The 25,685-nt window shown below is 43.0% G+C and overlaps 2 protein-coding genes across 2 annotated transcripts; both read left to right on the top strand.

Annotated features, from left to right (window-relative positions):
* The first annotated feature begins 1,462 nt into the window (after positions 1-1,462).
* Positions 1,463-10,331, top strand: nptxrb (neuronal pentraxin receptor b). The gene is made up of 5 exons (XM_073474924.1): positions 1,463-2,197; positions 4,957-5,344; positions 6,277-6,518; positions 8,270-8,449; positions 10,086-10,331. Exons 1-5 carry the CDS (start codon positions 1,463-1,465, stop codon positions 10,329-10,331), a joined length of 1,791 nt encoding a protein of 596 aa, XP_073331025.1.
* A 9,896-nt stretch (positions 10,332-20,227) lies between these two features.
* LOC140995203 (dynein axonemal light chain 4) lies at positions 20,228-24,838 on the top strand. The gene is made up of 4 exons (XM_073465171.1): positions 20,228-20,310; positions 20,828-20,907; positions 23,478-23,561; positions 23,747-24,838. The coding sequence occupies exons 2-4, from the start codon at positions 20,836-20,838 to the stop codon at positions 23,909-23,911; spliced, it is 321 nt and encodes a 106-aa protein (XP_073321272.1). The 5' UTR covers positions 20,228-20,310; positions 20,828-20,835; the 3' UTR covers positions 23,912-24,838.
* Positions 24,839-25,685: the final 847 nt, after the last annotated feature.

Raw genomic sequence — 25,685 nt, 5'->3', positions numbered from 1 at the left:
ATTCCTCTGGCTCTTGAAGTTGGCGGATTTACAACAAGTTGTGTGAATTAGGAGAAGTTGAGATTGAATCACATTTTCTTCTGCTGATGAAACGTGTGTTCAACATCCAGAAATGTCTCGGGACACGGACGATTACAGAATAACAGAATGGTTGTTTGATTTTATTTTTAATGCTTATAAGTCGGCTACTTTTGTTTCTAGCTTGGAACAAATGTCAAGATGGTTTGTTTGTTTCTTGCTACTTGTAGTCTATGTGTTGCTGCTCTGGTTTCTGGTCCGTGGTGTCTCATAACCAGTGTACTCTGGGTTTTGACTTCATACTGTGTTGATGAAGGTTCTCAGTCCTCCAGGTTATGGTTAGTGACGGTTAGGTGCTGTATCGCTGGCAACTCGACGTGTTTCAGTTTCTTTAAGATGTTTCACCTTTCATCCAAGAGGCTTCTCCAGTGTCTAACTAACTGGAGGGGAGTGGCAGGTTTTTAAACCCTGTGTGGGAGGGGAGGGTGTGGATGAAACGTCTTCAGGAAACTGAAACACGTCCAGGTGCCTACGATACAGCACATAGGACTTCATACGATGCACCTTGGTCGTGGAATAACCTGCAAAGAGATCGAAAACTAGACACTCTTATAACGGTTGATGAATTTAGTGGCATCATTCGTAAAGTTGTGAAAGAGACTTGATGTTGTATAGCTGCTACCTTGGGTCGGTCTCCCTCCCTCGTCAAAGAGATTCTGATCCTAATAAGACTTCCTGGTAAAATAAAGGCGAAATAAAAATTAAAATAAAGAAATGGAAAGTGTCTGATCAGTGCAAGAATGTCTTTATTCTCCTTAGAAAATAATGTGAAACCACTCACACTTAAACAGTCCCTTGTATGCTGCTTCCTCTTCACTCACTCCTCTTTCTTCTCGCTTTCCTACTATCTACACACACACACACACACACACACACGCACACACGCGCACACACACATCGATCCATCGCCGCCTTGTTTGTGCTGCTGCTGCTGCTGCTGCTGGAGCTTCGCCTCACCTCTGCTCTGACTGACGCATGCCCACATCCTCGCTCCTCCTCTCTCCACGGTCCCCATGGTAACGCGCGGAGGAGAGAGCAGCTTAGCAACACGGAGACGGGAGAGGGAGCATCTCTGGTCCAGACAGCGCGGTGCCATCAATATCACACACACACACACAGGGCGGCGAGAGCAACGCTGCAGACATCTTCTCAACGTAAGTGCCACATTTATATCTACAGCACACAGCAGCGCCGGAGGTTCATGTGACGAGTCCAAGTAGGTCGTGATTGTGTTCTGGTGAAGCAGTCTTCTTCTTCTTCTTCTTCTTCTTCTTCATCTTCTTCTTCTTCTTCTTCTTCTGTTTCTTCTTCTTCTTCTTGCTGCTCCAGCTGTGTGCATGTCAGCCTTCCTCTCTAATCTCTCGCATCGACCCCCACAGTCACAATGAAGTTCGTGGTGGTTCTGGTGGGAGCGGGCACCCTGGCCTTCCTCGGCGCGGTCATCTGCATCATCGCCAGTGTTTACCCCCGGAAACGCGCCGCGCCTCTCAGCGACAACGGCACCCTGACATCGGAGGCGCTGCTCGAGCCGCTGGAGCCCGGTTCGGTGGCTCACGCCGGGCCGCTGGGCGCCCTGCACGGCTCCGAGTCCTACGGCGGAGGGAACGGGCTCGGCGGCATCGGCCTGGAGGTTCCCACTCTGAACGAGCTCAACCTCGGGGGGGAGACGGGCGGAGGAGGGTCCGCGAAACAGTTCAGCTTCAGCCGGCTGATCTGCACGCCGGTTCCGGTCGGGGAGTGCAAGACCAAAGACCTGAGGCAGCGGCGGGAGCAGCAGCAGCAGCAGCAGGCGGACGACCCGCTGTACGGAGCCGCGGATGAAGACCTCCGGACCACCGCGGAGGAGCTCCGGCAGATGGTCCTGCAGCAGAACGACCAGATCCTCATGGACCACAGGACCATCCGGGAGCTGACCGGGAAGCTGAGCGAGTGCGAGAGCGGCCTGGAGGACGAGAGGAACGTCCCGGAGCGGAGCATCGGCGTGTGGAGCGGAAACCGTCGGGTCATGGCCGGGGACGACGTGAGCTCCTCCGCCGCGGCGCAGCTGCAGACGGCGCGGGCCGTGGAGGAGCTGGCCCGGGCCATCATGGACCTGAAGGACCGCATTGAGAAACTCGAGGTGAGTGGAAAGATAGCTGCTGAGCACAGGCGAGACGAAGTTTGGCAAAACCTGTTGTTCTTGCTGTTTAGCCTCCTGTGTGAGTTTTGTCTGACAGCAGGGTATCTGGACTGGTACCTGGTTCATGAGTCAGCCAGGTGAGCCACTGCTCTCACGTGGCTCAGTTCAGCCTGATTCTGGTCCAGTTTGTCCAAATATGAGGTCCAGTGTGAAGTTAAGACCTCAGAGGTTAAAGATCCTCTCAGAGTTAATTTACCAAAATGAAAAAAATCAGATTAGAGAGGTGCCACTAACGACCTCCACCCTGTTTGTGTGCAGAAACAATGTCAGTGAGCTGGTTTAAAGGCCTGTGCAGTGACTTCTACATCATCTTAGGTGCCCTCATCTTCCTCCCTCCCCCTTTTTATCCTCCTCTCCCTCTTTTATCTCCCCCCTCACCTCTCCTCTGACAAGCGACTCGTGACACGGGCGCTGCTCATGTCTTGCACACACGCTCCACATGGACCCATGGGAAATCTTACCACCCGCTGGCCCTCACATCCCTCCACACACGCACACACACGCACACCACCCACCCAACACACACACACGCACACACATTGTGTCAGCCGCCTCCACCCTGTACCTCCGCATCCGACAGCAGGATAGGGACATAAATAAAAGATGAAGCTGGCTGGACAGGAAAGAGGGTGGTGGTGGTAGTGGTGGTGGTGGGGCTTGTGTGTGTGTGTGTGTGCTGAGATTGAGACACAGGCGGGGTTATAACCACACACACACACACACACACACACACACACACACACACACACACACACACACACTGCATCACTGCCAGCCCTCTCTAAGCACAGTCAGTTACAAGGTTGTCTCCCTCAGAGTGGATTTATATCCAGGACGTCCACATCCAGTCCTGCCTCAGCAACTCTCCTCATATTATATATCGCCCTCGCAGCCGTCTCATCCACGTTAACAGCAGCATCTCTCTTTTTACTGCTGCTTCACCAACACCTTTATTTTTTCAACTTCTGCCATGAATACTAATACCGACACTGCCGGGCTACTACTGTCATCAGTGCAACACCTCTCTATCACTTCCCTGCAGTTTCTTTTGTCAGTCGAAAAACCAACACTGTGACTTACATGAATAGTAAAATAGTGCTACTATTTATGCCACGACAAGAAAGACGAGTGTGTACTCTTCTTGTAGCTTTTTAATGTTAGAATTACTTGAAGTCCTCAGGGCGCAACCAGCCAGGGACGAAGATCCAGACGATTCCTAAATAAGCAGCACTGACAAATGTTTTTCTTGCACTTTTCTCTCATTAAATCAAAACTAATTTTTATGTTCTGCCTTCAGCATACAGTACAAGGTCCACCAGCTCTCTCCATCAGAAGTCTATCACAATCTCTCAGACAGACTACACTTAATGAAATGTGAAATGATTGAATGTGAATGGACACGTTGGAAGGCAGAACACAAGATGTCCGTGTGCTGGAGCGGACTGCCGCTCCTCATTTAATCTTGAGAGAAGGTCTGTGCGCTCAAGTCCATCGCACGTGTTGAGTTAAGAAGCCTAGCTTTTGATCTTTAGACCCTTATTAGTGAGAAATTACGAGGGAATCTCAGAGCTTATAATGATTTTTAATGCAAGTACGAATGGGAATTGCGGCTTTAAATTGTACCACCTAAGATTTAAATGCAGAACCAGCTCCATGGAAGTCAAAATCATTTGAATACAGTAAAAAATGGGAAGAAATTGTTGTACATTTGCGGCCTCCTGGCAATGTCACGACTGAGGTGGTCTTCTTATAAACTATTAATTACCTCCGCTCGTGTTCGTTTGTGTGTTTTGTTGTTTTGGTTGGTTGGTTGGTTTGTCACCAGGACTACACAAAAACTACTGAACGGATATCCACGAAACTTTGATGGAGGACGGGTTTCGACCCAGAATGGAGCTCATTAACATTTGGTGTGGATCCAGGAATCTTCTCTCACTTTCTTTAACATTGCGAGATAGGGAGTTTTTTTTTGTTATTTTCATTCATTTCTCAGGGAATAATGCGTGGATGATGAAAAAAATGTAGCTGGTATTAATCAGTACAAAAGGGGACTATTAACCCTAACCCTAACCTTTACTACCTTAAAAGGGTGCCATGTATTTTTCCATAACTGAATAAATAAGCTAGAAAAATAAGGTCTGGAACACAGTTTGAAGCTAGAAAATTAAAATGCAGTAAAACAGTATGAAGTTGTGTTTTCTTTTAAGGTCAGTTTGCTACTTTAATTTATTCATTCATGAATATTTCATTCATTTTGTCTGGACCAAAGTTGTGAACCAACCAATTGAGTTTTGGAGCAACACTGTATTTGTTAGATAATTCCACAAGTGTTGCTAAAAAAACCCAAAAACATACCAGAATCCTGATTCCCAAAAAAGTTGGGACGCTGTCTAACATTGTTAAAACTCTTGCTGCTTCCTTCTCCCTTGAGCTGTTTTCTTCCCTCCACAGCAGTTCTTTTCTTGTGTCTTTGTTCATCTTTCTTTGGGATTATTCCAGCCAACAGTATGCAGCTTTTTGGAGAACGATGATACTTGAGTTTCATTCCCAGGTCATCAAATACTGCCACTTTGGGTCACTCGAACCAGATCCGCCAACCCAAAGCATTAGTGTTTGATCTTTCTCCCAAAAGCTACAAAGTGTTGCTTTGAGTCACTTACACCTACTTTACCTTGTTTCTCTCTCTCCCTCTGTTGCAGGCAGAGATCGGCCCTGCTGCCTTGAACCTCACCGACACACCTGTGGGTACAGGTGGCAGCAACAGTGGCAGCAGCAGCCCGACTGGTAACGCCGGCAAGGCTCCCGCTCCGCCCGCCGGCAGCGCTTCCTCCCCACCTGCAGCGGCTGCCCCAGGGGGTCGCCGCCCTGCCTCCCCAGCTTCCCCCGCCCCCAAGCCCCCATCAAAGGCCACCCCTGGGCGCGGAAAGGGCACCTGGAGGGTGGAGGACCTGGAGGGCGAGCTGGAGAGGAAGATAAAGATGTTGGAGAAGGAGCGTCAGGCCATGCGTAAGGAGACGCAGGGCCACCACGAGAAGATAAACCAGGGCATCGACACCGTCAGCCACCGCGTCACTGAGCTGGAACACAGTGAGTGTCCGGGGGGTAAAAGAGGAGGAAGAGGAGGAGAGTAAAGACATGGGGTGGTGGCTGAATGAAAGAAAAGAAGGGATGTATGGATGAACTGGCACACACATTGAGGCAAACAACTGCATTAGTACGCTGACGTGCATGAGGGCAATGCAAGAGAAGGCTAAAATGAAACTTTAATGAGCGCTGTGGGTGAACTGGGTCATCACAGCAGTGGAGAATAAGCAGTAGATTAAAAAAAGATGATTAATGAGTGTTGGAGGTAGTGAAATGTCAAAGAGGGCCGAGGGCTGAGAGCTGAGAGGAAAAATAATGCGGCAGAAAAAGTGTGAAATGAAAAAGATATTGCCTTCAATCAATTGCCGCTTTTACTTGAAACCTGTAAATCTTTGTAATCATTTTTTAATCATTTTATAATTGGGAATTTCACATCGGCTGTATGCTGGTGAAAGTTCCTCCACCACAATGATTCAAGGTAACTGTGAGCCTGGCTCTCCTCCAGGAGTGATGCCGAGAGTGGATAGAGGGAGAGATGTTTGATAACTGGATGAGTGGAAGCCTGGAGGACTGACTAAGAGTTCACGAGGTTGCAAAGAGGAAGGTTAGAAAGGAAAGAAAAAGCACTTCTCTATTCTCTTTTTAGCCCTGTCATTCTCCCAACCTCTCAGACTGTCTCTACATCTTCTCTCCCCTAAGAGCTGCAGTGTGGCCTCCAGTTAGAAAGCCTGATCATTAGCTTTAACGCTTCAGCTCTTGCCAGGCACTGTGCGCATGTGTGTGTGTGTGCACAAACTGACAGGGACAAGTGAGAAGAGAGCGTCTTTAAATAAAGTCGCCATTAAAGCGTCGTCCTTTTTCTCGCTCTGTCTGCCTTATAACTCTCTCTCCCTGACTGCCTCTCTTCATCTCCTTTATCCTCTGTGTCTCCAAAGCGCTGACAGAGCCGTCGTTCCCCGATGGCTTCGTGCTCTCCTTCCCCATGCGAACCAACTACATGTACGGCCTGGTGAGAAAAGAGATAACAGAGATGTACGCCTTCACCGCCTGCGTATGGCTCAAGGCCAAAGAGGGAGGCATCGGGACCCCCTTCTCCTACTCAGTCCCGGGGCAGCCTAACGAGCTGGTGCTGCTACAGGGCGTCCACAACCCTGTGGAGCTGCTCATCAATGACAAGGTATTCATTTCTCAGACCTGGGGGTTTGAATCAAGTGGTTTAAAGGTGAAGTTGGTGTAGTGTAGTTACATTTGTATGTAAGTGCAAGTTATGTCAATTTTCATGTAGTTTTCATTTATATGGTGTCAACTAATGGCCTTTTAGTGGTAAAATGAATGAATATTTTGTACCCTGTAGGTCTTCTTTCATTTATCAACCGAAATAGCCTGCTAAAGAAATCATTACACTAATATGCCGTTTCACATAACAGTACAAGCTAGCTGTTGATGGCTCGTTGATCAAAATGACAAAACAACTTTTTCTTGTGGTGAAATGAAACAAGCAGTTTAATTGAAAATGTCACAGCATCCAGTTGTTGTTTCAGTCAATATGCTGTGGATTAGAGTTTAAATTAGGGTCAGGGTCTCTTCTCGGGATAATAGCCTAAGGTGCACATTAGGGGTCGACCGTTATTGCTTTTTCAGGGTTGATACCGATACTGATTATTAGAAATCAAGGACATAAATTATATGCAAGTGGGATGAACTTTTCAATCAGGCTCCAGGAAAACAAATTCAAGGAATATTATATATATTTCCCCGAAACGCCCTTCTTTTGTTAAAAAATGTTTATTCATCTCTTTATAACTTGTCTATATTTTATTAATTTTCTCAAATTCAAGACACCCCATGTTCTGCCTGCTTTGTATTTCTTCAGTGTTAAAAAAATGACACCAATAACCGATATTCATTTGCAGTAATAATGAAAATCTTTGTGTCAGAATTTAGAACAACCAGTGATGAAATGAAGTACAATTTACTCAAGTACTGTTCTTAAGTACAATTTTAAGGTACTGCTGCTTTATACTACATTTTAGGGATACATTTAGTTACTAGTTACTCAATTAATATTATTTAGTGTTTATAGGCAATTAATTGTGACGTGTTACCAGTCAGATATTGTTGTGGGTGGGACATTGTGTGAGAGGATGTTGCATCACAGCCAACGTCGCACATTTTAAAATTATTTTACCTGCAATCTGGCAGAAAAATCACCAATACCAGTAATTGGAAAAATGTTGAATATTGGCCCTGATAATCGGTCCATCCCTAGTGTGCATGTGTTGATCCTCCATGAAGCCTTACCATCGTTTTAATCATGGGTATAAAACATTTAGTCCCTTTGCTTCAGAAAATGGCTAAAAAACAGATGTTGCCCTTGAACAACACATAAAATATTTATAATCACACAAAGAAATACATTTAAAAAAATTCTGTAAAAAGGAAAATATCTGTTGAAATGACTTTATTACTTTGGATCTAGGATTCAATGTTTTTCATGTGGTATAAAACCATTCAGTAGCACTTGGCACAAGAGAAGCCCCCATATGTTTTCACATTTGTAGCGCTGTGGCTTACAGCAAACATATGTTATTGAAGGGAGACGGCGCAGAGAAGCTCTTTACAGTCGGATTTTTTATATAGTGGATAAACGCTTACCTTTTATAGTGCTTACACTTATAGTTCCCATGGCAGAGAGGAGTGGGGGGGTTGTAACTGTAGTGGAAGGAAGGTTGAGTGTGTCCACAGAGTGTAGTTCTGCTGACATAAACAACCAGCGTGTCCACATTCTGCAATGATTACTGCCCACACTTGTCCCATATCCAAGCAGAAACCAAGCTTGATGTGTCACAGCTCAGCGGGCCTGAAATCAATCACTCACTTTGCGAAGAAAAAGGTGTAACGACAGCCACTGTGTTCTCTGGCCTGTAGGTGGCGCAGCTGCCTCTGACCCTACCACAGGACGAGTGGCAGCACATCTGTGTCAGCTGGACCCTGAGGGACGGCGTGTGGAAGGCCTACCAGGGGGGAAAGATGAAGGGGAGGGGAGAGGGGCTGGCTGCCTGGCATCCCATCAAACCAGGAGGTGTCCTCATACTGGGGCAGGAGCAGGTGAGATATAAAGATGGATGGATGAATAAATAAACCAAACTGATGGATGTTTGGATAGAGAAATGGATCAATGGATAGTTGGACAGCTGGGTGGGTTGATGGATAGATGGATAGATAGATTGGTGGATGGATGGATGCATTACCATTGGATGGATAGATAGGTGGATGAATAGGAACGTGGTCCGATGGAGGGATGCATCGAGGATGGTAAACTTGATGGACGCATTGATGGATAGAATGATCAGTTGATGGATGGTTGATCAAACTGATGGATGGATGGATGGACAGAGTGATGGATGGATGGATGATTGGATGGATGATGGACATATAGATAGATGCATGTCTGAATGGATGGACTGATTGGTGGATGGATGGTTGAGATGTTCTGATACCATTTTTTCCTTCATGATACCGATTCCTATGCCTGAACTTTGCATATCAAATATCGAATACCAACCCTGATGGTTAGACAGTTTTTGGATGGATGCATGGATTTTATGGATACATGGATGGAGGGATGCTTGACAGATAAATGGATGAATGGATGGATGAATTAATTGGTGGATGTATGATACATGGATGGATCGATATAGTGACATAGGGAGTGCTATTTTAAGCAGGCACCATTAGCTTTCCACGCATGAACAGTCAGAAACCTAATTGTGTTTGTCTGCACACTGGGCTGCCTCTCCTTCATTAGTGAGACTCCCACATTACGTAATCATTATGAAATCTGATATTATCCTCCTCCCTGGTGTCAAAAGAACAACCCAAAGCTCGTTCTGCAGCCCGTCGTCCTTTCATTAAGGATGAAAAGCAGAGAACTGAGAGTCCACTTCTGCAAGACTCTGCAATGATGCAACAAGACTTGATTTAATGGATACTTTTTAGAGGGAGAGCGAGCACTTTATTAATCCATGTTGATGAATGATGGATTGCCGTTGTGTTGCTGTGGTGACCAGATTTTATGGGGAAAATCCCAGGACATCCCCCTCACAGGGGTTTCTCCGAAGTAGGATAAGCAGCTTTTAATCTCATCATCAAAACACAATATTTCTGTGTATGAATAAAGCTTTTGCTGCATTTTCATTCTCATATAACCAAGGAACATTCCCCGTCCAAATATGGCTGTCATCATCAATGTATTACTGGCGAGTTCCAGGGAATAAATACCTCTAGGAACTAAACTGACAGATATTTCCTTTATATTTTCATTGCATCTGAGGAACCATGAAGATTAGTTGAATATACTGATAACAGTGTAAAACCTACAAACTTTTGAGACCTGTTTCACAAACGACAATGAAACATAGTCATAACTTGTTCTTTGTGATCTTTATCTCACTATTTTTGGAGAAGTTTGTTTAAACATCAACAAACAAAGACATTTCCTTCCACATTTGAGAGTACGTGTCAGTCAGGTGTCAATGTTCAGGGCTTAAAGCTTTGCACCAGTAGTTCTAGGGCCAATCGGAGAGCAGGGACTTCTTGGGGGAAGTTCCCTAAATTCCTTAAAACGTCATTGGGTTGGAAAAGGCCTAATGCATGACTGTTGAACATAATCCCAAAGCTTGGTCTCTTGGCTCTCCATGCTATCATTCTGATATACAGCCATTTGTTTTGTCTTCTACCCAAGGATACATTGGGCGGGCACTTCGATGCTTCCCAGGCTCTGGTCGGGGAGCTCTCCCAGTTCAACCTGTGGGATCGGGTGCTGAAGCCGGCAGAGGTGGCCGCCCTGGCCGAGTGCAGCTCCTCAGCGCTGGGAAACATCGCCCCCTGGACCGACCACGACGTGGATGTCTATGGCGGTGCCACCAAGGAGTCCCTGGATCCGTGTCACGCTGCACAGCGATCCAACCCTTCCAGCCCCAGACAGTGAAGGGTGACTGGGAGAGGTCAGCAAAGGGTGGATGTCTTTGATTTAGGAGACGATTTAGCAGATGTTTAATGATGTATCACATTGGGGTTCACAGTATATTTGTTGGGGATGGGAAGCTTGCCGGTGGACTGAAATGTGCAATGGAGCTATTAAGCCATTATGAGCGGTGTATCTGTTTCGTTTTTAGTGCTGGTGTCCACGCTCATGTGTTTACTTCTGCAGTGAGATACAGTGAGTTTAGTCACAGAATCACCTTAGTAAAAACTGCATGGGTGGATCAACCCATGGCCTGAACTGGACTCTTATGGAAGCGTTCCATAATAGATGTATCATTGGTTCTGGTTTAGGTAAGAATCTGTTGGACCAGTTGATCATACGTGGTTATTCAGGAGGATGGGTTCAATGGGTTTGAATACAGTCATGGAACGAACCTTAAATGATGCCATATCTTTATGGTTTCTTAATTTTACAACAAAGTGACACAAAGTTCTGTCCTTTCTCATCTTGTGTCCGGTTGGTTGTGCTTAATGCTAAAACTGAATTCTGAGATGCTATCATGGTTATTTTGGTTTCAGCGCTCGATGAGAAACAAAATGAGTTCTGCTCAGTTCAAACTGTAAATTATCCTGTTGAGTAATGTCTGTGTACTTTTAAGTTTTCTACATACCATGATTTGGTAAAACAGTGGTCTTATAAATGTATATTGTGTATTGTATCTCTGCTAATGTTGCTTTGTGCCAGTCTGCTCCCCGACCCCCCTGTTGTAGCCTCTCACGCCTCTTAAAATCCTACAAACTTAAGTTGCAGCATTTTCGTTTGCAACTTAAAAAGGGGTGCTCTCAATTGACCTCTGAAATAAAACACTTGATGTCTATCGAAGCACCGTTCAGACACTGAAACTGTGACAAAACCTGAGTGAGTTTGGTAAACTTGTGTTGTATCCCTGAATGTAAACCAGATGGAATGTAAGTGTATTTGCATGAGCAAAGTCACATTTCCTGTCACTAAAGAAAAAAAAAACAATGTCAAAATGTGTAAATTACAGTGTTGGTGTCCCCAAACTGCCCCTACACTCTGCAGCACACAGATGTCTCGTTGGTAATTAAGATCCTCACAGAAATCCTGACAGGGATGGAGATGTATGAAGTGGACCGACTCCATGGTGGCCATTTTGTACTTAATATCTGACTCAGCAGACAGAACAAGCTGATATGAATAAATAGATAAAACTTGGGATGCATTCGATGCCTTCTATTCCCCATGTACAATGTAGGTGGCCAAAGCTGCCAAAAATAAGATCTAATGCTCGGTTCACATGAAAGGAGAGATATCTTTGGTCAGTACTTTGAAGGTTGTTGAGTATAATGTTGCATTCAGAGTTGGTAAGAAGGTGGTTAAAGAAATGTGGCCATGATCAAAAAATAGCAATGAAGTCAGTTACAAGTTAAGTCAGTTGAATCATAGATTTTTCCTGATGCGAGCCGCCCATGTTACTTTGATTTTCAGGAACATTTTGGCAGCAGAGTTGGTTATATTGGACCTTTTAAATGATCCAATATCTCCAGCCATGGTTATCACTCAGCTGGTAATGCATATTGTGTTTAATAGACATTGAGGGAACTTCCATGTGACATGAATGTGATCTAACAGCAGAAATAAGATGCAAAGCTGGGGGAAAAAAACTCAAAGTAGCTCCATTTTTAACTCGAGGAGCAGCAGATGCTATCTCAGAAGACATACAAGATATCTATAGCGCCCAAGTAATGCACAAAATGTGTCAAACGTATTAAAATGAATTACAAAAGTGTCTCCCCGCCTGATGAAGGTCAAAGTAAAGGATGCTTGAATTAAGGACAACAATCAGCAACTGTTTTAACCACAAGCCAGCGTACCATTTATTGGTTAGCCGCCATATAGTGACCAAAATATATTACCCTGAACTGTGATGTCATCAGATCAGCTTGGTTCTTTTGGTGTTCACTCAGGAGACTGCGTGATAATCATGTTACACATAACCAGAAAAAAAAAAAAGTAATCTCCTGATTCGTGCAGACCACCCACTGTCAGGGGTGAGGGTTTGATTCCCACTTTGACCAACTACACTGAAGCAGTAATCCAGTCAACACTGTGCAGTCAAGTGAAATACAGTCAGTGCTTCTGTTCACTTATTACCTCAAGACATCAGCCCCACAAATGATTTGACACCCAGTTGTAAAGTGCCTGCGTGGGCTCTCACGCCCGGGATAATAGTGAAATGTCTTTTTTTTATGTTCTCTGCTCCGTCGTCTCTTTCTTCTCTGCCTCTCTGTTTCACTCTCTGTCTTACTCTCTCTATCACTTTCTCTCTCTCTCTCTTGCTTTTGGTTGTTGAAGGCTGTGACAGTGTTGCGCTTGTCCTTAGTTGCTTCTTCATGGATCTTCTATGATATTGTGAAATAGGTGGATACAAATAATACAAATAAAATGGTGATGACAACGTTCCTGGATTCTGGACAATTGTTTTTTTTTTTCTATAAAACCAGAAGCTGACTCACCATGTGGGGTCTGACAGATTTGTGGGGACCAAAAAGTGATGAAAACAAGATTGTGTGTGTGTGTGTGTGTGTGTGTGTGTGTGTGTGTTAGGGTCATGGCGGCTTACAGTATCCCAGCTATTGCTTAGTTGAGGTGTAATCCAGATGAGCTGACAGGTGTAAAGAGATCTGTCACACAAGCTGAGCTCCCACCCAAACACACACACTCCCACACACTCCCACACACACACACACACACACACACACAGGTACTGTATGTAGCCTAATCTCATTTAGCCGTTGTCAGATTAGCTGCATCTTTCAGACGTGGGGATGAATTTCGCCTTTGACACGTGTGTGTGTGAGTTAATATGGAGATGGAGAGAGGTGAGTTTTCAGAGGAGACATCACAGAAAGTCTGATCCTCGATGTAGACAAAATAGATGACTCAGAGTTTTAACTAAGACCACGGTGATTCGTGACTACTGATCTGCCCACACAACCGTTTCTTGGCAATTGTCTCAGCTGAACTGTGATCCGATGTGTAACCTCCCACTGCTAACATTTCATAATGTTATTTGTCTCACTTGAGCTTGATTTTCCTGACTTTTCTTTTGAGCAGAACATCTCTGCCTAGTTCTGAAGAAAAGTTATAAAAGTCCAAGTTAAAGCCTACTTGTAGAAATCCCACCACCATGACTACCATGACCACTGCTGCTGCTAAAAAGCAACACTAAAACCAGTGGAATTAACTCCATTTCTGTACTAATCAATCATAAAATTGATAGATTTCTGCACTCATAGTGCTAAAATGAAAGATACCCATTACTAAAAGGTGCAATATGTAAGAATTTTAATTTGAAACATCCAAAAATTACCTAAAATTATCAACAGAATGTGAATAAATAAGAGTTTTGAAGCTATAGAGTGCTGTAGTGATGAGTCCTAAAACACAGAAATCACTTAGCATTTTTGCATCTCCGGTTCCCTCGTCTCAAAGTCAAGGTTTTTTTTAATTGGTTTTCATTTAAATGCCTGAAATAAGGTGTGTGGTTACCACAGGCTTAAGATATTTACACGTTTTGTTCGACGACATAAAAAACATCATTAAAAAGTCCCACAGGTGAATTATAAAGCACGTACGTGTTTAGAAAACGGCGGTTGCTAACAAGTGGCAAAATGAGACTACAGGAGTTTTCAGGGACATTAAACATCATCATCAGAATCAGAATCAGAATCAGAATTAGAAATACTTTATTAATCCCCGAGGGGAAATTGCATCACAGCTGCTCCCATTCAAAGTCCAGAAATATGCAGAAAAAAATAATAATAAACACATCAAAAATACAAGAAATGTACATTCTACTAGAATATATCCATATATACTGTATAATACATAATGCTACAATTGAAAATGTATGGGTTATTGCACATTAGAGAGAAACAAAGCGTCCAGAGTCCTCCTATTGAGTCACAGTGTCTGACACTCAGAGCGAGGAGTTGAACAATTTGATGGCCACAGGCAGGAATGATTTCCTGTGGCGCTCTGTGGTGCATCATGGTGGCATGAGTCTAGTACTGAATGTACTGCTGTGGCTGACCACCACGTCATGGTGTGCATGGGAGCAATTGTCCAAGATGACATGTAACTTGGACAGCATCCTCCTCTCTGACACCACCGTCATCGAGTCCAGCTCCACTCCCACAACATCACTGGCCTTGCGGATCAGTCTGTTCAGTCTTCTGGAGTCCGCTACCCTCAGCGTGCCGAACACGGAGACTCATCTCCTCACTAGTCCGTCTTTACAGGCCGACTTCAGTTACAGACTATTCTAACTCTAACTTTACAACTTGTAGATTGACCACTGTATAGAAAATGTGTTTAGTAATTGTGTAGTAAGACGCTTAGTGGTGGTGACGTTTAAACCATGCGACTGCAATGTAGCCTGTTTATAGCCTAACGTTAGCTTTTTACATCTGGAGATTTACTTTACATTTGAAAATCTTAAAATTGGTGTTCATCTGTGAAGATTATCTTTCTGAACAAAACGTGGAAGTATCATAAACTTGTGTTTGCCACAGAGCTTATTTTCAGCAATAATCCAAAATCCAAGTCTTTTCAAGTATCTGATTTGTCGAGGGACCCAGGGCGATGCTAACTTTTGCATTTGCCTACAAAATCATGATCCCTGCAGCTCTCCATGTCAACAACATACATGTATATTGTGTGGCAGAGATATTTATGAAGTTAGCATGCTAACCAGCTTGTTGTACGCATATTTTTCAGCCTATAGAGCCCTGTTTTGAACCTGGAAATGTTAAGTTTTTGTAAATATACAGTATGGGTCTAGCATCATTAGCAAAAATTAGCATTATCACCCATTTGGACAATATTTCAGCAGCATCTTGGCCAGTATCTTGGATATTGGGCAATATTCGACTGGCTGGGGGGTTATTGAGGATGTTGAATTTATTTTGAATATCCTGTGGCCATATTTCACCAACTCTGTGTTGCTCATTGATCAGTTATAAATTCAGTCAATCGATGAGTGAATGAGTAAGTGAGTCATCAAACACATCGAGTCAATGAGGTAATCAGTCAGCCCTCGATCAGTGAGTCATCCAGTGAGGAAACATTTTTCTTCGCTGATTCTCGGCTCCATCTCCCCGTTGATCTCTGTCACAGCTTGTTAGCAGAGTCACATGGGGTCCACCACTCCCCTCCCCAACGAGCTGCTTCCTCTGCTGCTGAATTATAGATACACATTAATTACCTCTCTCTGAGGCAGGCAGAATTTATGGAAATCCTTACGTGACCCACCACCACCCTCGCCCCCCGCTGCCGCCTACCATCTCTCTCACGCACATACACAAGTACACAAATACACCGACTCAAATATTAATTTCTACATCGAATCTTGATCCCTTTCATAATATCTCTCAACTCTTTTCATCCCCTGCAGAACAGATGCTGGCAGTGTGTGTCAGCCTTCCTCTTGACTACACAAACAGATTACCAGCGGTTTTTTATTCTCCGTGCGCAGCACCGCTTCTTCTCTGCGAAGCTCTCCAGTCGAGCAGTTCTTACACGTCCCCTCATATTTATTCTGTAATTTCACTGTTGATCACTCCTTCACCTTGAGCTGCTTCACCCTGAAACCCCGTCTTCCATTATCCAAACATTCCTCCTTGAATTTCTTCCCACGTGTGCGGCAGCATGCTCGCTCAAGACTCTGCCTCATCCTCTATTTACCACAAAAATGTTTTTTAAAATATTTTCCCCTGTCCTGATGAATACTCTCCTCAAGGTCTTCATACTGCCACTTTTCTCCTCTTCTGGTTTTTTTTCAGCCTCTCGCCAGCAGTTGGGAACTTTTCACCGCGCCGTCTGTCAGAAACACCTCCATCTCCTTTTCTCCGGCCTTCCGCTTTGTTTCGACGTTCGTTATTTCTGCTTAGCTTCCAGCCCTCTGGCACTTCTCTTTGCAAGTCTCTCACCTGGGTATTATGTGCGCGCTCTCTCGCTCTCTTTCAATGTATTTCAAGATGTTTCACACTTGATCCGAGATGGCTGCAGACGCCCACATATACAAGTTGTTGTAATCAAATATAGTCAGTTCTCTTGTTCTAATCTATAAATGAACATGAACTCAATATGTAACAATCAAACTAATAAGATCATTTTGTTGAGAGTAGGGAAATACATTATTGAAACAGTACAGATGCCATTATGAACACCCATATTTCTTTTTCTTACCGTGCGCTCTGATTACGATTCACGTGTTGAAGCTGGGTCGTTATTTTGTGTTAGCGGACTCCATTTTTAAACTAACATTAGCTACTGTTGCTCTCTGTTAGCGGAGCAGGGAGAGGCGCTGAGACGAGGCGCTGGAGAATATTCATCAAGTCACATCCAGTGGACTGTCGCAGAAAAATCCGCGTTAAACAACTTAAACAAAACGTCCACAGGCTTGTGTAGGCAATAGGCGAGAGAGATGGGGAAGACAATCCGCTCACATCTAAACTAAGGCGTTAAAAATGTGTTCCCATGGAGATGCAGTGAAACATGTATGTATATTCAATGCCATTTTACGATTCTCTACTTTGTCTGTATGAGTTCTCGCTCACCTCTCGCTCCCCTTTTGTTATTCAGTCTGTTTCAAATAGTCTTTTCTTTTCGTAGCTTTTAGCGGTGTCCTTCATGTCACATAGAAATAATACACTTGTCAAAATATCCTCAAAACAGGACAAAGAGAAAGGAAAACGAAAACAGTGATTCATTCATGAGGCATGATACACAAATGTATTCGTCTGATAAGCACTGAGGTTTATTTTTGACCTTGGAAATAGTTTGACAAAGAAATTCCAACTCAAGGTCCATGATGAAGATGATGAAGGAGTGTAAGAAGCCTGTGTGATACAGTTGAAAGCTTTGGAAAAAGCTAGTATGAATAATGGATTGTCAATGTACTACTTCTGATTATTTCTAAGGCGACAAGGTACAAAACCGGCCGAGCGTGGCCAGCTACATTGTCATAGTTCAATGTTGAGGCCAGCTCAACTTTTATTTGTAGTGCGTCGCGCCCGTCACGCGGGAATGATTTTCAAGGTTCATATCGCCAACATCCATTGATAATGACTTGTGACCTGCTGCCTTGACACCAGTAGACTGCACACACCATGAAGCATCACATAACCGCAACATCCATGGTTCAGTTCTGGCCAGGGACCTGTCCGTCCTCCTATGTTTTCCTGTCCCTCTCACATAAAGGAGACATTCAACGATGAAAATTCAGTCCTTATCTACTCAACTCCAGGCTAATGGAAAGTCGGATGTAGTCCACAAAACATTTCTCATCAACAACTGAAGTAGCCGTTTATGTTAGTGAACATAAAATGACTCCAGTATAATCCGAGATCCCAAATTGATTTAAAAAAACATGATTTACACCTGCAACCTGCGACTCTGGAGCCCCTCTGCAGTGGCTCCCTGTGGCTTTGATATTTTACATGAATATGAATAATGTATATATGTATATTTATCATCATCACTGTTTCAGGCTACAGTGTTTCTTGCATTCTCCGACAGTAAAAATGTGCAGCCTACACACAGAATTGTATATGTTCTATCAAATTGTGATTAATTGAATGATCTTGAGTCAATATCATCGTGCTTTACGCTCAAGCCCGAGGGTTGAGCGCTGTATGTTTGCTGTTTTTAAATCTAGGCTGCCGCTATATGTTTTATTTATTATCAAATGAGGCTACTTTTTATTTTGTACATTTTCACAAACACAGGGAGGACTTAAGTCGGCCTGCATATATAGCTCTGTATTGCTACTCTATTTCTATTTATTGTAGGTTAGTTCCTTTATTTCATAAATGCACCAAAACATGGCATCATTGAAACGGAAATGCAAAGTTTAAGTACCTTATACTGTTAGCATAAGAAGCCCACTGCAGAGTTGCCACATGATGTGAAAATATAAATGAATGCTCATTTAGACCTATTAATAATCTTGATAGGCTAATTTAGACTTTCCAGGCTGCGTTTCCTTCATTATAAGACACAAATATGTTTTGCGGCTCCAGACAGATTCCTTTGGCGAGGGACGGGGGCAAAAATGACTCTTTTGTCAGTAAAGGTTGCCGAGCCCCGGCTGAGGAGATTACTATAATGCTGTTTTGCTGCTCCAGAAATGTTTTGTGGGCTACAAAACTTCAGCTGACTTTGCCATTGGGGTGTGTAGATAACGACAAAATGTCTTCATCATTTCTTTATGTTGGCTCAAAACATTGTAGAGAGAGACAGCTAACACAAGAAGACAGAGAGCCAGTGAGCTGAAAAGTAAGTGGACCTTGAATCTGGATTGTTGTGTCAAACTGTATTTATTTGGCTCGTGTACAAATGTTACCAAACCCAAATTGGGCCAAAACATTTCATAACATAATCTGCCGCTGTGCAATCAGTTAATGGCTCACTGTTTCTCTGAGCTAGCGCACTCCTGAGAGGAGGAGGCAGTAGAGGTGAGGGACGGGGTTTAAATTTAGTCGCATCCTTTCATGTGGTTGCATAAAGAGAGTTACAGACAAGGACAGAAGAGACAGAAGAAGAAGGAGAGAAAGATTATCATGTGATCTGTCTGCCTTCCCAGTGTTAGATAATCAATTCTAATCCCGAGGAGAGTCATTGTTTTAAATTAAAATCCAGATGCTTCAGACCGGGGTTATTACAGCAGAGGCTCAACGCACGCAGCCCAGGTAGACGGACACAGCCCTCACCGGGAGGATGTGGGACTGAGTGGGGTTTTGGGTGTGTGTCTGTGATTTTTGCGTGTAAAGCTGACTGACAATTCTGGGTCAAAACACTCCACCTGGGGATTCCACCCAGATGTTTCCAGCTGAATGTGGGTCAGATTCAGTAAGAGGGATGAGAGGGGAAGGATAGAAAAAGAGGTTTTACTCACATGCAGAGCAACAGACAGTGGTTTAATTTTAGAACAGATGGACAGATAGACAGTGGTGGACTGTAACCAAGTACATTTACTCAACTTGACTTCAAATTTATTCTGTTTTACTGTAAATTATCGTACTTTTAAATTTACAGACTAAGATTTTACACACAAAACACCTAATGTACACACTGTGCAACATCTGACATGTATTTTTTATATGCACAATGTGCAATATTATTTATTTTTCATATAAGGTGCTTGATGTGCTGTCACCTTGCTCTTTTTGTACTTATATTTTTATTGATTTTACTAACAGGTGTGTGCATGTGTGAAATATATTGTTTTTAGGCACTGCACATCAAACAGCAACAATAAAGGCATGCTATTCTATTCTATTCTATTGTTGTTTGCTCTTTTTTACTGATATTGGTGCCTTGTAAGCCCGTTCGGGCAGTGCACACTATTTGTGCATGACACCATAATAAAAGATCATGAATCTATTCTATTCTATATAAAACACACTGCATTGTTATAGATCATTCATTCAAGTCATTAAATTCAGCTCCACTTCAATCAACAACATGTATGTACACTTTTTGTTTATGCGTCAGACACAATGATCCATTGCTTTAACAAAACAACACAATATTATATTATGAGAGTACTTTTTTTTTGCCAATAATTATCAGAATCAGACACGAGGAATTTGCCTTTTTTTGATGCATAACAATAAACAAAGTGAGAGAAAGAAAAAAAGATAAAACAAGTACTGTAAATAGAAAGATTTAGAGAAAAAATGTATATATATGTTTATATGTTGTTAAAATGAAAAGAGTCTGGTGCTGGATGGATACATGGAGTCTGTCTTTTGATTGACAGCGTTCTGAACCAATAGGAATGAAGCTGGGCGGTAGTGGGCGGGGCCTCCCTCGTACATCAGTTGTTTAAAATGTCTCCCTAACAACCGAACTGGGAGTCCAACGGCAGAAGTTTTCGCTGGACAAAGGCCTCGTAAGTAACTCACGTCCGTGTTTTCACCCCCGTCTCTCCGCATTTATGATCCTCGGACAACACACTGTGAGTCGCATTACCACGACTGCCGATTTAAAGAAGTCGCTTTTGAGATAGGAGACGTCAACCGGTAGCATCAGCTGTTTGCTATCACACGAGCTAAGCTAATTAGCTAGCTAGTAAAAACCCAGTTCGCTGGTAACGGATGCTAACCTGATGCAGCCCGGTCACGTTAACGAACCGAGCCCTGCATGCGATACCTGTCGATGCTGTCCGAAGGAGAAACATCTTATTTTTGCGCAAACCACTAGGAGATACTTGTTGTAGCTAGTTAGCATTGGCTAAGTGTTTTTTAAGCTAATGAACCTAGCTGGGTCATGTTACAAGAGTGTTCAGCCAGAGATGTGAAGTCTGTCCGTGCTCCTCGTGAAATGCTTCATGTTATCACGCTGTTAGTTGACTTTTTTTTTTACTACGTGGGTTCATTTTTAACATGTGGGAAATGTCTTTTTTCCAGGAGTCGGAATGGCTGGGACTGGCGAGGGAAAGAAAGAGGAGGCCGACTACAAGAGACTGCACAGCTTCCCTCTCATCAGGGTAGGAGAGAAACGGGACAGTGCCTCCTGATTCAGGACAACAACATCCTGACTGGTGTTGGGAGCAGCTTATTCTGCAGTGACAACATCCAGATCATAGTTTGATCGTTGTCTTGTGCTGTGTAGGCTGCACATGTTAGGCTGCTGGGTGTTAGTATTGATAGTAATGATGTATTTGTTTCATGAAGTACATGAAAATGTACCTGCAAAAATAAATGTCAGTGTCTGTAATTGACTTTTGGAAATGAGAGACAACTTCTCATTGGTTCAAACTGCTACGTAGTCTGCTGACTTGGTCATTAAAGCACATACAAGTTCACTAGCAAATGCAATAGTGACTAATCTGTAGTTTTAGAGTATGTGTTTTTTACATTTGTTTTACAGAGTATGTAACTACTATATATCAGAAGCCATGTGTTGTCATTAAGACAGGAAAACTTTAGGCACTTTGAAGACATCCTCACAAGATCCTTAGAAGTGTATTCAACCTTTCTCCGAGACTTTCACCTCCTCCTCTTCCTGTTAGGAAACAAGACAACACATACTTTACACTGGGATGCACGATAGGGATTTTTTCATCCAATATTGATAATTACCTGCCGATAATAATTTCACATTTTTGTATTTTAAAGATAAATCCGTAACCTGTAAAAAGGCTTAGATGGCAAAGATAGATGATTTATGATTTATTATTCATAGCTCTAATAATATTTATTGTGATAAGCTCAGACTTTTTCCCTCCTCTTCAAACACTTGCAGAACATTTATTGCAAGTTACAATTGTGTTGTCTTCTTCTGAACTTGAACAACAACGTCCAGTGACGACATGTGTGGCTCGTGTTTACATTACGCAGCTCTACACAGGTGCAGCAGCTCTTCATCACGAACGGCTATAATTTCATTATCTGCCGATAACCGATGTATATCGTGCATCCCTACTTTACACTCAACTGATCCTCCAGGCCCAGTTGGGTATTTAAATGTGTTCATACTATACAGGCAATTGATGATAAACAACGCACAGACAAATACCGTTGGAGAAAAATCTCTCGCTCAAATTGAGATAATCTTTCGTTAGGTATCGAATACTCTCAGATCAGCAAACTGCATAAATGTGTGGTTGCAGTATTAATGTAACTGCAACCACATTTGTCATGTTTTTCAGCTGCTGTTGCAGAGTTGGTCAGCCGCAGCATACAGACTAATCACTGGCATTGCTCACGATGATTGAAAGTGCAAAGCCCTATTCACGAGGGACTAGTCTTGCCTCTGGACCTCTTGTATTTGTAATAATTCAGAGGTCTGTGATCTCGATCCTGTGCGATTCTGCCATGGCCGTAATTTGTTAAATAAAGATTCTGACACAAATTACCTTCGATATTTTACCAAAGTCAAATGTCCTGTAATAATATTAGTCCTGTGAGAATCGGCATTGCTGTGATTTGGCATATTTATTTATTTATTTATTTATTTTACTGAACAAATATGAAGTTTGTGAGATGCCAGAGAAGTTTAGGAGCAACAAAAAGTTTGTCATATTAAAATACAGCCACAAAACATCTGTTACTTGATCTAAATGTGCTGCAAATATGTGTTTCTGCTTGTAACGCATGCAGAAAGCAGGCAAAAACATCATTAATGTGGCTGCGGAATAAAATGAATCTCCGCTTCTGAGATGTTAATGTTATGTGGAGCCGTGACATGATATGTGGGGGATAATGTGAATTTAAGTTAAACAGATTTTGCTTATCTCGAGGGAATGTGACACAAGAAACACAAACATGGGGAGGTAATTTCTACGTCACATTGTTGATAATCGGTCACAATTTTTTTTAAATCAACGTTAAAGTAGTTGTGTTCATGTTACAATGAACACAACTAGTTTGTCGGGCATGTTGAACAGCAACATCGGGAACTGAAGGCGTTTTATTTAATTTCCTAACAAGCACAGTAAAAGTAGAAGAGAGGAGATGTTGTTTAAATATGGCTTTAACTGTACGCAACATCAGACATTCTCTCCTGGAAGATATTCGTTGTGTTGCACTTGGTTGTTCATATGAAGAGCAACAGAAATAGTTGTGTCAGGAATAAGAAATGAGGTGGCAAGAGAAGTTCAAACCCCGGCTCCTTTCCCACCTCTGCACAGCTGGTCAGTTATGGCGTGAAGCGAGTGTGGATGTCGGATTGTCCATTTGGGAAAGTTACAGAAATGTTCGACCACAGCTGTGGGTGGAGGAGGTTTTCTTCTACCGTCAGAAGACTCATTTGGATGTAAGACAGTTTTGACTTCTCCGACTGAGTCTTGAGGGCGACACACACACCTATGCTGTTCGGACGTGCATCATCACCATGGTGACACACACCAACTTGTATGAATGCACCATTGTCCTGTCTCCAAGCACCAACATGAGTCAGAAAAGCAGCAGTTTTATTATCTGCTTCCTGGATGAGTCCATCCAAGCTACTGCACTGTGTTTGTATGACATGTTTTTAAAGATCGTCTTATATTTAGGTTTTTTATTTGTTTTTAATATCTTGAGTCTAACATTTAACATGTGTGTTTGTCTCCAGCACACAGACATGCCGGAGGAAATGAGGGTTGAGACCATGGAGCTTTGTGTTACAGCCTGTGAAAAGTTTGCCACCAACAATGAGGTGAGTGAACATGTTGTGTGGTCGGAAATTGTTTTCCTGCCACGCTGTGCCTGTAGTTAATGGCTTTCGCAAGGAAATTAAATCACATACTCGACAGCGGTATTGTGTCAGGACTTTTTGTTCGCACTAAGGCTTCATTCTCTACATATAAAGATTCTCCTTTTTGTCCTCGCTGTCTTTCTCAGAGTGCAGCGAAGATGATCAAGGAGTCAATGGACAAGAAATTCGGCAGTTCGTGGCACGTGGTGATCGGTGAAGGCTTCGGCTTCGAGGTCACGCACGAGGTGAAGAACCTGCTCTACATGTTCTTCGGAGGGAGTCTGGCTGTGTGCGTGTGGAAGTGCTCGTAGCACCTCCTCGCTGTCCTTCCTCCCCATCTGACCTGGTCACTGGGCTGGGAACGAACACCAGCTACCAGCCAGATGCTGGTCACACTTTCGTTTGCGGCGGGTTAGTTCGTCCACACCGCCAGCCACTGTGGCAGATAATAAACCAATCAGTTGGAGATCTTGTCCAGTTTGAAAATGTAGTTGGAAGGGAACTATGAGTGCAGCAGTCACTTTGGCTGGTAGGCATTAAAAAATAGCTTCCTGCCTTGTCCGTCACTTTCCTTTTTCTCTTTGTTTTCTACTCTCCGTCCGTCTCTGAAGCCGTACCCATGGTCCTAAACGTTTGTGAGCGTGCATGTGCAAGAACGTGAGCTCAACTTTTACAAACAATACAGCCAGCCAGGGTCTCCAAAGTCCTTTATCCTCATTCCTCTTCAGGGAGCGTGTGTGTGTGCGAGTGAGTTTATATGTTTCGTGTGTGCTGGACACACACTGTTTTTTGAAATAACATTTCATCGTCACTTCCCTCAGCAGTTTGTGCAACAGTAAACTGTCCACATCGTCTGTGACTTTTCACACGTGTCTTTCTCTCTTTCTCTCTCTCTCTCCAACCGCACTAGTCTTTCAATAAAATTTTTAATATTTTTTATGTGTACATATTTTGATGCGACTTGAAAAACTTCTTTTTAAAGACCAGTGTCATCTTCTTACAAACTGAAAGGCTCAAGAGTCTCCTGAGCCGAACGAACACTACACCTGATCCACCTTTTCTCCCTGTAAAGGTGTTTGTAATAATCCCTATTAATATCCCCCCTCCCTCCGCTGGGTGATATTAGCAATGTGATTGTTTTCATGTTGATGCCAGTTTTTAATGATCCAGTGCAATGGATCATTTTGTGTGACTTGACCTGATTGTACAATAAACTCTGAAATGTGGTGAAATACGAATCTTAATCGCAGTGTGTGTTCTTCATGACATTTAATGTTCGCTAAAGGGGTTCAATTACATTTATTATCTTTTTGGCAGATCAAATTTATCATAAGCAAACGTAATTCTTGGAGCACCAGCAGGGAAAGAATAAATGCACGCAAGAATAATTGCCACCGAGGTGTGAAAGATTTCTGGTAATTTAAGAGCAAATTTGGTTTGCTGTGTTTTTTTTATTTGTTTTAAAAAACAGCTACGCAGTTTATACATTTATTAGTGGCTGCACCAGCATAGCCAAAAGTCAAATGATAATATATTTCTAATTTGAATGCCTAATTTTAAAATGGTAGAATGGAGTAAAAGTCAGGGATTCACCGAACATCAGTATCTCCAACGCTCACCACTTTGACTGCCACCGGCCTCTCAGTAAACAAGATTAAATCACATTCACTGATGGCTGTGGGTATTGTGTCACACCTACAGTATTTCGCGCTGGCACATTCACGAGTAATTGTCTCATGACATCCCCCGCCATCAATTTGTAAGGCTGTCTGAAAAATTCTCCTCATTGAGTCGGTAGTTGTACAGCAGGCTCAAAAGCATTTAGAAGTAGTTACCAAAGACTCTCTTTTTTTTATGTGAAACAAGGCCAGAGTAAAGGTCGTTTCATCAATGCTACGATCGAATTTGTGCTCTTTCAAAGGTAGTGTAACACAGGCCTGAATGACTTTCAAACCATTTCCCTGGAACGTAAGGTGAAATCAACAACAGAAAACATTGGCCACTGGCCAGTGTGTTATTTTAAGCATCAGTATCTGCCCAAATTTTCACAAGTCAGACACAGGGCAACTCAAAGTGCTTTTACGG

This window comes from Pagrus major, chromosome 1, assembly GCF_040436345.1.
Source record: "Pagrus major chromosome 1, Pma_NU_1.0".
NCBI classification, from domain to species: domain Eukaryota; kingdom Metazoa; phylum Chordata; class Actinopteri; order Spariformes; family Sparidae; genus Pagrus; species Pagrus major.
The sequence above is the reverse complement of the archived record's forward strand: the minus strand, read 5'-3'. Positions and strand labels throughout refer to the sequence as shown.